The sequence below is a fragment of the Alosa sapidissima genome, chromosome 23, assembly GCF_018492685.1.
Source record: "Alosa sapidissima isolate fAloSap1 chromosome 23, fAloSap1.pri, whole genome shotgun sequence".
NCBI lineage: Eukaryota > Metazoa > Chordata > Actinopteri > Clupeiformes > Clupeidae > Alosa > Alosa sapidissima.
In genome coordinates, this window is record NC_055979.1 from 25868129 (window position 1) to 25879919 (window position 11791).

General features: G+C 42.7%; 1 protein-coding gene across 12 annotated transcripts in view; it reads right to left on the bottom strand.

The window, feature by feature from the left end:
* Window positions 1-11791, bottom strand: part of lrrfip1b (leucine rich repeat (in FLII) interacting protein 1b) — a 35811-nt gene that overhangs the window by 18967 nt on the left and 5053 nt on the right. For 7 of the 12 annotated variants that reach the window (XM_042081173.1, XM_042081168.1, XM_042081165.1 and 4 more), the window contains exons 2-5: window positions 3627-3713; window positions 2357-2374; window positions 1975-2022; window positions 987-1031 (exon numbers count right to left, since the gene is read on the bottom strand). In XM_042081173.1, the coding sequence (XP_041937107.1) occupies window positions 987-1031; window positions 1975-2022; window positions 2357-2374; window positions 3627-3713 (198 nt within the window). The remainder of the gene's footprint in view (window positions 1-986; window positions 1032-1974; window positions 2023-2356; window positions 2375-3626; window positions 3714-11791) is intronic. The other 5 variants (XM_042081169.1, XM_042081164.1, XM_042081171.1 and 2 more) reach the window with 3 other exon arrangements.

Below are 11791 nucleotides of genomic sequence, written 5' to 3' on the forward strand. Positions count from 1 at the left end.
GAGGGAGGGAGAGGGGGAGAAAGAAAGAGAGAGAGTTAGAAATAAGACACAGGGGAAGAGACTACAGGGTTAAGCTTTACCGTGCTTCTAGAACATACTTTCATCAGGGGCTGGAGGCAGTTTCCTCAGGGACACTATGCTATGGCTAACTACACTACAACTAACAAATACTACTACCATTCAAAGACCCTGTTTACATTTGCTTTTAAAATGTGTCTTGGGTAATCAGATCCTAAGTGCTCAGTTCTAAATAGTGTAAGCAATCACCAAGACGCATTGTGATCCGATCACTCAATCCACTTGCCAAGATGGTCTGAGAAGCATTTGATCACGCATCTTTTGTAGTGTAAACGCTCATTTGTTCTGATGTGTCCCAGACAATGGGAGTTCTAATGAATGTGACGTTGGCAATAGCGGAATCTAAACACAGGTGGTCAGCAACGTCTCTGGCTAACAGTGTTTTATGCAATTATCACTGCATAAATCAAGTGGATTGATCACTCAATCCACTTGCCAAGATGGTCTGAGAAGCATTTGATCACGCATCTTTTGTAGTGTAAACGCTCATTTGTTCTGATGTGTCCCAGACAATGGGAGTTCTAATGAATGTGACATTGGCAATAGCGGAATCTAAACACGGGTGGTCAGCAACGTCTCTGGCTAACAGTGTTTTATGCAATTAAAAAAAAAAAAAAAACTATATAATAACTTCATTCGTGTATTAACCTCAGTGCCCAACAGCACCATGAAACAGAATCAGATCGTGCCTAAAGCCCCCCCTGTGTAAGAATTTAAAATGTGTAAACAGTGATGTGTCTCGACTCTCGACTGACCACTTGTGATCGGATCATCCAAGACGCAATCTAAAAACAAATGTAAACAGGCCCTAAGTGGCAGATTTGTAATAAGGGGGGATGAAGGAGAGGAGGGGAAGGGAGGGAAGAGATAGCAAGATGACTGCTGGAGGAAGAGAAGAAGATACAGACCGAGGTGTTTCTCCGTGAGTGGCGTGAGTACCTCTCACTCTCCTCCTGAAAAGGGACAACACCAAGAAGAAAAGCAAAGCAAAAGGTCAAAGGTTAGAAGGTCAGAAGGTCAGAAGAGCATAGCCAGTCTTACTGTGTAATCAAATACACCTAAACAGGAAAAAATGCTGTGGTCATCACAGTCCTCTGACCACAGGTTTCTGGAGCAGACACACATCCAAGAGCCGGAAAACACACTGACAGGCCAACATGCATCCAGTGAGTTCATTTCCTGTATCTTACAGCGCTTCTAGCTCCAGAGGTTTCAAGGTCTGACATGACATATGGTGTTGATGTGGGGTGTGTGTGTGTGTGTGTGTGTGTGTGTGTGTGTGTGTGTGTGTGTGTGTGTGTGTGTGTGTGTGTGTGTGTGTGTGTGTGTGTGTGTGTGTGCGTGCTTGTAGGGGGCATATGGACAGTGTGAGGGTTAACAATCTCAGCTTTGGGTCATGCAAGTGGCATATAATCCCACCCTGAAAGCGAGTGCCACATATCAGACGGACTTCAGACCCCCTGCGGCTCCAATGGGATCCAGTGGAATGTGAATCAGCTCAACTCCACTCCATGCAGAGAAGCCACATCCCACCCACCCACCCCCATCCCCATGCCTAAAACCCCCCAGCACAACCAGGGGGTCGGCCAGAGGGATGGCCATGCCACCCGCCAACAAAACATTAACATCGATAAACTGACAGGCAAATGACTGCGCTTCATTCCACTCTAAATTCCTCATTCTGTGGCAACAGCTTAATCTCCCGCTGTAATGATCCGTGACAGCGATGGAGAACCACAGTCTTGGCGGTCCTACTAAATCACATGCTCACTACTGGGCATAGTAGTCTAGAACGTATATCTATCAGTCCATACAAGCATGCAACAGCTAGCTAATACAGACCACTACACTCAATGAGCTAATGACACACATTCAGCATGCCAAAGAGTCTCCTACCATCCACTGCTCAATATGGCCCCACTTGCTGTCCAGACCATAGTACCTCTGAGGCCCAGCAGAGAGAGGAGGAGAGAGGGGGAGAGGACGTTCGAGACAGACAGGGAAAAAAGAAACAAGAGATAGAGAGAGAGAGAGAGAGAGAGAGAGAGAGAGAGAGACAGAGGAACAGCAAAGAATCGCTGTGAAATGAACGCACTAACAAAAGAAAGTACACTACCAAAGTCACTGCTGACAAAAGCAGAGCAGTTAAGGTTTAAAATTGACAGTGTTAAGTGAGACTATAGCGTTCTCACACACTGAACTGTTGTGATATAATGAGTGTGAGATAACAGTGTGAGTTGTTAGACAAGAGAGGGGGGATGGGGAGCTGCAGTCCTACCTTGGAACCATGATGAATCTGTACATGTGATGGCATGACAGATGGCAAGAGGACAGAATACACAAACCCGGAGTTAGGAGTTAGTACAGAATGAAACAGCACGATGACAACATTTAGGGGTACGTCTATGCACTATACAGTGAGTCTATGCACTAAACAAACAATCAACATTAGAGAGCAAATAAACAAACAAACAAAAATTATCTTTCTTTTCTTAGCCATGACATTACAACAAGAATTCTGCACCACCAGCCTAGTCTATTACATCCATAGGTAAAGGCCCCATCTATAAGATCCATAGGTACCAGCCCAATCTATATGATCCATAGATACTGGCCCAGTTAACAGCCTTACCCACCACAACACAGCAGATCTCACAGCAGAGCCACCAAAACAATCATGAGTACCTCTGTCCACTCAGGCCATCAGAAAGCTACTCCTGCTCTTCAAGTGCTAGCTGACTCTACCTAGCCTGACTCTGCTCTTCAAGTGCTAGCTGACTCTACCTAGCCTGCTTCTGCTCTTCAAGTGCTAGCTAACTCTACCAAGCCTGCTTCTGCTCTTCAAGTGCTAGCTGACTCTACCTAGCCTGCTTCTGCTCTTCAAGTGCTAACTGACTCTACCTAGCCTGCTTCTGCTCTTCAAGTGCTAGCTGACTCTAAGTAGCCTGCTTCTGCACTTGTGCTTAAAGTAATAGCGTGACAGAAACAGGGAAATGCTTAAGCTTTAAAGAGTAGTTACAACCCAGTAATCCAGTGAGGGGCTTCTTTAAGGGGTTTAAATAATAAACACATACAGCTATTACCTCTGCCTTCAGCCTGAACATAATGCAGTGTTTGTTATCAAGTACATTTGAATTAGTTTGTGTTTACTGTCTTACTATGTGTGTACCTGATACACTATGGCACTGCATGCATTGGTGAACACTTCAAATGTCTAATTAGTCCTGCACTGCGTCACTCCAGAGAGTGTGGGTCTTAAAGAGTGGAAAAGCTTGGTTCCAAAACGCTATATCCACCATTTTAATGAATTTTCATTAATCATTTGTTTTAATTTTGTTTTCCAAGTAATTTCAGTAGTTGGGTATTGTTATTTGTTTTATCCTTACTAAATACAAAACAACAGAACTTCAATTTCATTGATATTACCTGAAATACACAATTAAATAACATGACTTATTAATGTTTTCAAAAATAGATTTATAGCGTTTTGGAACTAGACTCTTCAGTTCACTCCATCAGAGTGTTTCTCTTCAGCACAGCGTCTTTACCTCTTTCTGCTGCCTCTCCAGTTCCCGCATGCGGATCTCACGAGCCTCAGCCCTGGCCGCACGCTTGGCAGCCAGACGCGCCTCAGCCTACCGGAGAGAGAGAGAGAGATAGAGAATTGTTGTTATTATTACTATTAATTGCTAATTCTTTTGATGTAACTACTGCTTTGGCAACATTGTAACACTTACAGTCATGCCAATAAAGCTCACTGAATTGAAATTGAATTGAAATTGAAATTGAGAGAGAGAAAAGAAGGAAAAATCACAGAGCATTTAAAATCACAGAGCATTTAAAATCAGAGATTCAAAAAAACATCATCAAAAAGACATCATCAATAGCCAACTCTTCAAAATACAAATACCAATCCAACATCATTCTTAAAAGTGACAGAGAGAATTACCACTGGCAGGGAAGATCTCATCTGTACTACTGAGAGCCCTTGCTTGGGTATTCAACCCCAAGTGGAGGGTCCAGAGACCAGGCTAAAAAGGCATGTGGATGTTACTCCAGACCTCTCAGGTCAGTCCCACACCTCTATGATTGCGTCACGGCACGTATTGTCCCTCTGGCTAATGAACTGCCCACAATATCAGTTAAGTGATCAGGGCCACTTAGAGAGGAGTGACCACAGAATGACACTGTGTCCACACTGCAGTCAAACATGACATGAAAATGTCAATCTTTTTAATAGAACTTTATTAAAGGTCACATACATTACCCCATTTTTTAACAATTTGAAATAGTTTTTTGAGGTCTTAATAAAACATGCTTTGGTCAAAATACCAAAAGCAAGAAGCACCACAAAACCGTGTTCAGTCCTGTCTGAGAAGCCACCACCTAACTGTGTTTTGACATTGGTAGCCATGCCAATTGCCAAATACCCAAATACATGAGTATACACACTGAAAACATGTTTTTATATGTGACCATAAACACTCAAGATATTATTCTCACTCCTGAGGTAACGATAAAGCTAGCCCATTCTTACAGCTTAAGAACTGGCATTTCTATTCTAAACAAAGGGCATGACCCCCAACCTCACCTTCTCAAACACTTGTGAGCTCTGTTTTTTTTTTTTCTCGTACACACACACACACACACACACACACACACACACACACACAACACACACACACACAGCATAGCACAGTGAGCGTGACAGTCCCAAATCACACATTCCACACAACACCAAACAGGTCCCAAAACTCTTGGCATAGCTACTGGTCCCAGTGGTCTGTCATTAACGTGCAGAAGAGGTGACAACAATCAACATGTTGATAGTCCCTATGGATTAGAAATTGAAAAATGTTTTCACTACAGTTAGGTTGTCACTTGGGCTGTAACTTTTCCAACTTTTGCGTGCACAGCAGAAACTTGGAAAATAATATTTGTTTGCTTATGTCCCTCGGGGGCTCCATAGGGATGATATGATGCTATACATCCTAACTGATTTGCCTTTACAACAGAAAACCTACAGAACTACCTAATATTGGGGCAGCCGTCGCCCACTGGTTAGCACTCTGGACTTGTAACCGGAGGGTTGCCGGTTCGAGCCCCGACCAGTGGGCCGCGGCTGAAGTGCCCTTGAGCAAGGCACCTAACCTCTCACTGCTCCCCGAGCGCCGCCGTTGAAGCAGGCAGCTCACTGCGCCGGGATTAGTGTGTGCTTCACCTCACTGTGTGTGTGCTGTTTGTGTTTCACTAATTCACCGATTGGGTTAAATGCAGAGACCAAATTTCCCTCACGGGATCTGAAAAGTATATATACATACTATACTATACTATTGATATCTTCAGAAGGGGGCAATCTCTGCACTCTGCACGCCACTCTCAGGGTCTTCTGCTGTCTGTACTGAAGGCTGACCAGCTTGTTATGGTTTGTGGTTTATTTTCAGATCAGGTGCAAAGGTAAGCTGGTCAGTAAATGAATCCAAATGGAATAACAAAACGTGCCACCCCTTTCATGGCTACAAATCTATGGGTACCCTAGGGAGCTTCAGTGCCTGTCAAAGGTGACCGCAATTTAGATGTAAACAAACAATTTAATGAATTATATGTATCAAGTGAATCAAGTGAAAAGGCATAAAACTCCAGTAAATCAATCAATTGGTGTCAAATAAAAAGGCATAAAACTCCAGTAAATCAATCAATTGGTGTCAAATAAAAAGGCATAAAACTCCAGTAAATCAATCAATTGGTGTCAAATAAAAAGGCAAAAAACTCCAGTAAATCAATCTTTTAACTGGTTACAAATGATCAATACACAGCTGATCTCTCACAGTGGTCACCACTGCCACGCCGCTACAGTCCAGGTTCTCCACTAGGTGGCGATGTGCTAGTGAGTGTCTTCTCTAAGAGGTGGCCCAGAATGACCCAGCAGTTAACTGTTCCAGCAGGCACAAAGGGGCAAACCCTGCCATACTCTGGCCAATCACTCAGAGGACATACTTAGATCTTCTATCTGTCAAAAACACTTCCTTTATGGCAGAATATTATCCACACTTCCTCTAAACTACTGTCCTGTCTAGAATTCCTTTCCAAGTTCCTAAGTGATTCTCTTTGGGTTTTAGGACACTGGCTATCCTTGTATAAACTTTTATCACAGTTCATTCCAGAGAGAGCCTAAATAGTCATGCATCATAGCAGAACCCATCCATCTCAAATATGTTTGAGAGAAGCATCAACTATTTTACCTCACTGAGATGAAATAATCAGAATCTTCTCAGAGATTAAACTCTGAGTCTCAAGTCATCAAGTCACAAATCATCCCAGAGTGGAGCCAATGTCTTCATTAAGTGAGAATTCAACTTTCATAGATGATAATCTATCAAAAATTATACACATTATTGAAATAATTGAATTTGTCTGGACCCTTCCATTTTACTTAAAATGTGAAGGGGGTGTAACCAGAAATTTAATGAAATTAAATTAAACTTAAGTCGGTACAATGAACTGGAAATACAGCAAGCGCATATCTTTCTTGTAAATAAAGAACTGCAGTTGTTTCCTCATTACTGACACTATCAGTATGGGTCTGTTTAAAAGAGGTGCCAACTGCCCTCCTTTATCGGTCATCATATAAAGCTAACGCCAAGTGGTTGTGAATGGATCCTGAGATTTCCGTGATTTTGGAAATAACTGGCATTGGGAGAGTGGCCAGACGGATCTGCCAGAGCAAACTGAAATTGATTCTTAGCGCTCTAAGGGTCACTTGGGTTCTCAGGCAAGACAAAATTCTGTAAAACATACATTTGACATCAATCTGTAGCTTAACTGGTTGAACTGATTTAGCAGAGAGATTACTTCAGATATAAGCCAAACTTAGCCTACCAACAATATCTCCAAATAAAAAGAATTTGAACTTTAAATGGAACGAAAATGTAATTGCTAACTGAAACCATGTTATGAACAAACAATACCAAACCCTACAAATATTTAACCTTTTGTCAGAGAGACAAAGCGGATTCATTCAAAGGTTCTTGAAAACCTAGCTTAGGCTGGTCAACAGCTAGACTAAACGTATTATTCCACTTGATAACCCCAGTGAAATGCTCTTGAGGGCTTCTCTGATAGTGATTGTTTTTGGCCCACACAACTGGTTGTTGACTGACCACTGTGTATAATGCCCTACCTATATAGGAATTTAACACCTCTCCTGTGTACCATATCAGAAATTAAAAAAAACACTGCAGAGCTGGTCTATTGTGAACACACAGGCAACATCCACAATTACAAGAGTCTTGATGGCCCTTGTTTGGCCCATGGCACTGCTCCCAGTGCCCAGAGCCCAGTGCTTAGCACATCCTGCAGGAGATCTGTCAGTTGAGGCCCACATGCCTTCACTAACTGGGGTTGGCACAGCTCCCTTGCAAGTTCACAGTGGCCGTTAGTTGTGAGTGACCAAATAACATAATGCCTCGGTTCAGTGTGTGTGTGTGTGTGTGTGTGTGTGTGTGTGTGTGTGTGTGTGTGTGTGTGTGTGTAGATGTGTGTACTGTTGTCAGTTGACAGTTGGCTGCGTTACTGTAATACCAATATGTGGCTCATACATGTGGTCCCCTACAAATAAATAAATATATGAATAAATAGATTAACTGAACAAGAGGATGAAAGCATGAATGAAAGAATCAAAGAATCCTAAACTACACTGCTGTCATGAGCGTTCAGGCCTAAGTATTTGAAGCTGTGTTTTCATTCATCCCTTCACTTGGATACTAAAACAACACAATGGATATCTATGCCCTTTGGCATCAACATTCAACGCCATTTAGTGCTGGGACGGCACCCAGTTAGTCAAAAAACGACTAAAAGGGCCATGATGCTACCCGATCAGCAATGTTATCAAGCGCACCGGGTGCCCATTGGCAATGTCAGAGACTTCATTCTCCAAATGATAAGTCAGTGTACCATCAGAATGAGTTTGAAGTCGTTATTTTGAGGTAAAAGAAAGTGAAGACTCAATTTCAACTTCAATTTAATATCACTTAGAGCGCCAAAACATTGCACATGTCTCATTGGCGCTTTACAGAGTGTTAAACTATCAGAGAAGACCCTTGAGTAACAGGGGCGAGGAAAAACTCCATAGAATTGGAGATGCATGTAGGAAGAAACCTTGAGCAGATCCACGACTCAAGGGCCTGACCCATCTGCCTACGGTCAGTACAGAACAGTTTACAAGGTCTGTTTACATGATAAATTAGGTGTAGTTAGGTAGTTAAGTGTAGAGAAAAGAACATGGTATTTAAAGCCACCTGAGGTGTATGTTACAAAGAGATGGGATGGTTACATAACCAGTAGGATAATGCATGAATCTTATTTAGTGTCAGAAAGTTAAAATAGTCCAGTGTAGGAAATTAATTGTCCAAGGGGATTAGGAGTTGTCATAGGGCAAGTAGTGGGTTTTTAAAAGGGGACTCAAAGCCAGGATTCTGGGATCATTCATGTTGATCATCCTTGATGTTAACTGAGGTGTTGTTCCTGAAATGAAACTGCTGAAGGCTTATGAAACCAATTCAAACCTGAAAATAACCTCCAGAGCGTAGCTTTGATAATACTTCCAGGGTTCCAAGTCAAAACAACCACATAATGCAACATAGTGCAAGAGTCACGACTAAAGACATACAAGTTCACCATAAAACAGTTCCTGTGGCAGGGGAACATCAATGAAGGCCTTATTAATGGAAGCTACTGGAGGCAGTGGGAACTCTGTGGCTGAGAAGCCAGATGGCAAGAAGAAATTAAAGATTCAGGTTGTAAATCAGCTTAGATCATGTTGCGAATCAACAGCTTAATGACTAACCAGAACCAAAGTGACTTTCACTTAAAACATCACCATCGTGACTGAACACTCCTGTCAAGACCTCTCTCAACCTCTATGTCTGTCTCCTCAGTATAGTATAAGTATATATACTCTTTTGATCCTGTGAGGGAAATTTGGTCTGTGCATTTATCCCAATCCGTGAATTAATGAAACACACTCAGCACACAGTGAGGTGAAGCACACACTAATCCCGGCACAGTGAGCTGCCTGCAACAACAGCGGCGCTCGGGGAGCAGTGAGGGGTTAGGTGCCTTGCTCAAGGGCACTTCAGCTGTGCCTACTGGTCGGGGTTCGAACCGGCAACCCTCCAGTTACAAGTCCGAAGCGCTAACCAGTAGGCCACGGCTGCCTCCCACAACTCACCCAACTGCAAGGAGGCGTCTCATCTGCATTTATTTATTCATGCATTTAGCTGACGCCTAACAGACACCAATTACAGAGGACTTCGAATCTTGGTTACGTGCCTTGCTCAAGGGCACAATGGTGTTAGCTGGGAATTGCACCCATAACCTTAATAGCTACTGTATGCTAGCCTAGCTCCTGGGCCACTACACTACCACTACACCAAAGAGCCTTCTGCATATCACTATATCAGCCAAAATGGGAATATAAGACCAAGACTTTGTACGATATTGAGACACCATATTGACAGACACTGTGCATTCATACATACAGTACAGGCCAAAAGTTTGGACACACCTTCTCATTTCAATGAGTTTTCTTTATTTTCATGACTATTTACCTTGTAGATTCTCACTGAAGGCATCAAAACTATGAATGAATGCAAAGTTATTTGGCCCACAGATGAATATTTGTCAAGTTATGGCTTCCTGAATATGGTATTAATTTTTTTTTTTAAAGCAACTTTGAAGAAACTAGAATATAAGACATGTATTCAGTTATTTCACACTTTTTTGTTAAGTAGATAATTCCACATGCGTTCATTAATAGTTTTGATGAATCAACAATGTAAATAGCCATGAAAATAAAGGAAATGCATTGAATGAGAAGTTGTGTCCAAACTTTTGGCCTGTACTGTACTTGTAAACCAAATCAACTCTCCTGGGTCGACCCAGAGAAGACTCCTGTGTTGGGCCTAAGTGGTGTGTTGCACTGCTAAGGGAATTGAAGCACACTGAAATATTGCTCATCTGTGTCAGACAGTGTCAGCAGGGAGAGAGAAAAGACAGCCGCACTAGTGATGTCAACTCATCACAGAATTAAATCTCTTTGGAAAAGAACTGTGGCATGGGGTCAAAAAAAGCAGACTATAGCAAATGAGGAATAATTAAGGATTTGACAGGAAAAGGATAAGACAACATTCAGGATAGCCCAGCTCGATGATGCAGGCAGTATAAAGGAATATAATCTCTTTTTTTTTAGCTGGCTACCTCCACTGACCGCCAAAGCTATATTTCTGTTCTGAGGTTTTCCCTAAACACGGCCTAGCGAGGACAGCACCTGGTCACGAGCCAACACACACACACACACACACACACACACACACACACACACACACACACACAGACACACACATGCACACACACATGCACGCACGCCGCACACACACACACACACACACACACACACACACACACACACACACACACACACACACACACACACACACACACACATGCGTAGCGTCCAAGGAACACATCATCAGACTAAAACCAGAGCTGAAGCTGAATCATCCTCCAGCTGTTTGTCTGTTTCCTTTATTGCTGTGTGTGTGTGTGTGTGTGTGTGTGTGTGTGTGTGTGTGTGTGTGTGTGTGTGTGTGTGTGTGTGTGTGTGTGTGTGTGTGATCCATTGCTGGGATCTCACTGCCTCTCTGGAGCCACAAGGAGCTGGATTTTCACCGCATTATTTCAAGATATAGAACAAGGAAAGATGTTTGAATGTTGTGCCAAGTGTGCACTGGGATTCGTGTGTGTGTGTGTGTGTGTGTGTGTGTGTGTGTGTGTGTGTGTGTGTGTGTGTGTGTGTGTGTGTGTGTGTGTGTGTGTGTGCGGCAGTATGGCAGAGAGTACACTTTGTTTATACACAGTTTGTGTATACACACTTTGACTGTTCTAAACACTGTCAGACTGTGACTGTCACTGTTAGCGTGTAGACACCATTTAGCAGTTTGTAAGCCTCTTACATGAAGCACCAGTGATTAAAGCATTTTGGAGACCCAGCTGTCTGTCATGCAACGAGTCCACATTGGTATTGTTTATACAATTAAAGGCACAGGGGGTATACGGGACTGAAACAGCTGCAGCATCAGACACATCACTAAATCACCTCAGAAGAACGGTCAAATCTCTATAAATGACAATACATTGTAATTACACTGCATTAATGCTTATTGTCTTTTGTTACTAGTGACAGAGTAAAAACCTTTTTTTAAGCATTAGAATGGCCTACATTCATCTTACTAAAATGTCTTGCTCACTGACATATTCCTTTTAAAACCAGAGGGTGCTGCAAGCCCACATCAGGAAGTTGGTCTTTCCATCATGACTATGTTGGCCCAACAGGCTACTCTGCAGGGCTGGCCTATCCTTCCTGATGAGATAAGACGTAGTATGTCACATTCTGTTAATCAATCAGGCCATACCAATCAGAGCCAGCTCTCTGTAATAGTTCAACTGGGGCGAATGACCAAAGCACACATTTCAGGTCAAGAACAAAGAACCGCCACGTGTAAACAGCTCTGCTCGAGATCCTATATTAATGCCCAATATGGTCGCCACCCTCATCCTTCAGCCTTCGAAATAGCCGAAAGGCCATCTGAAAGTAACATTTCCCTGTATTTTGTTATGGGCCTGTTGCATAAGTAAAATCCATGTAACTACA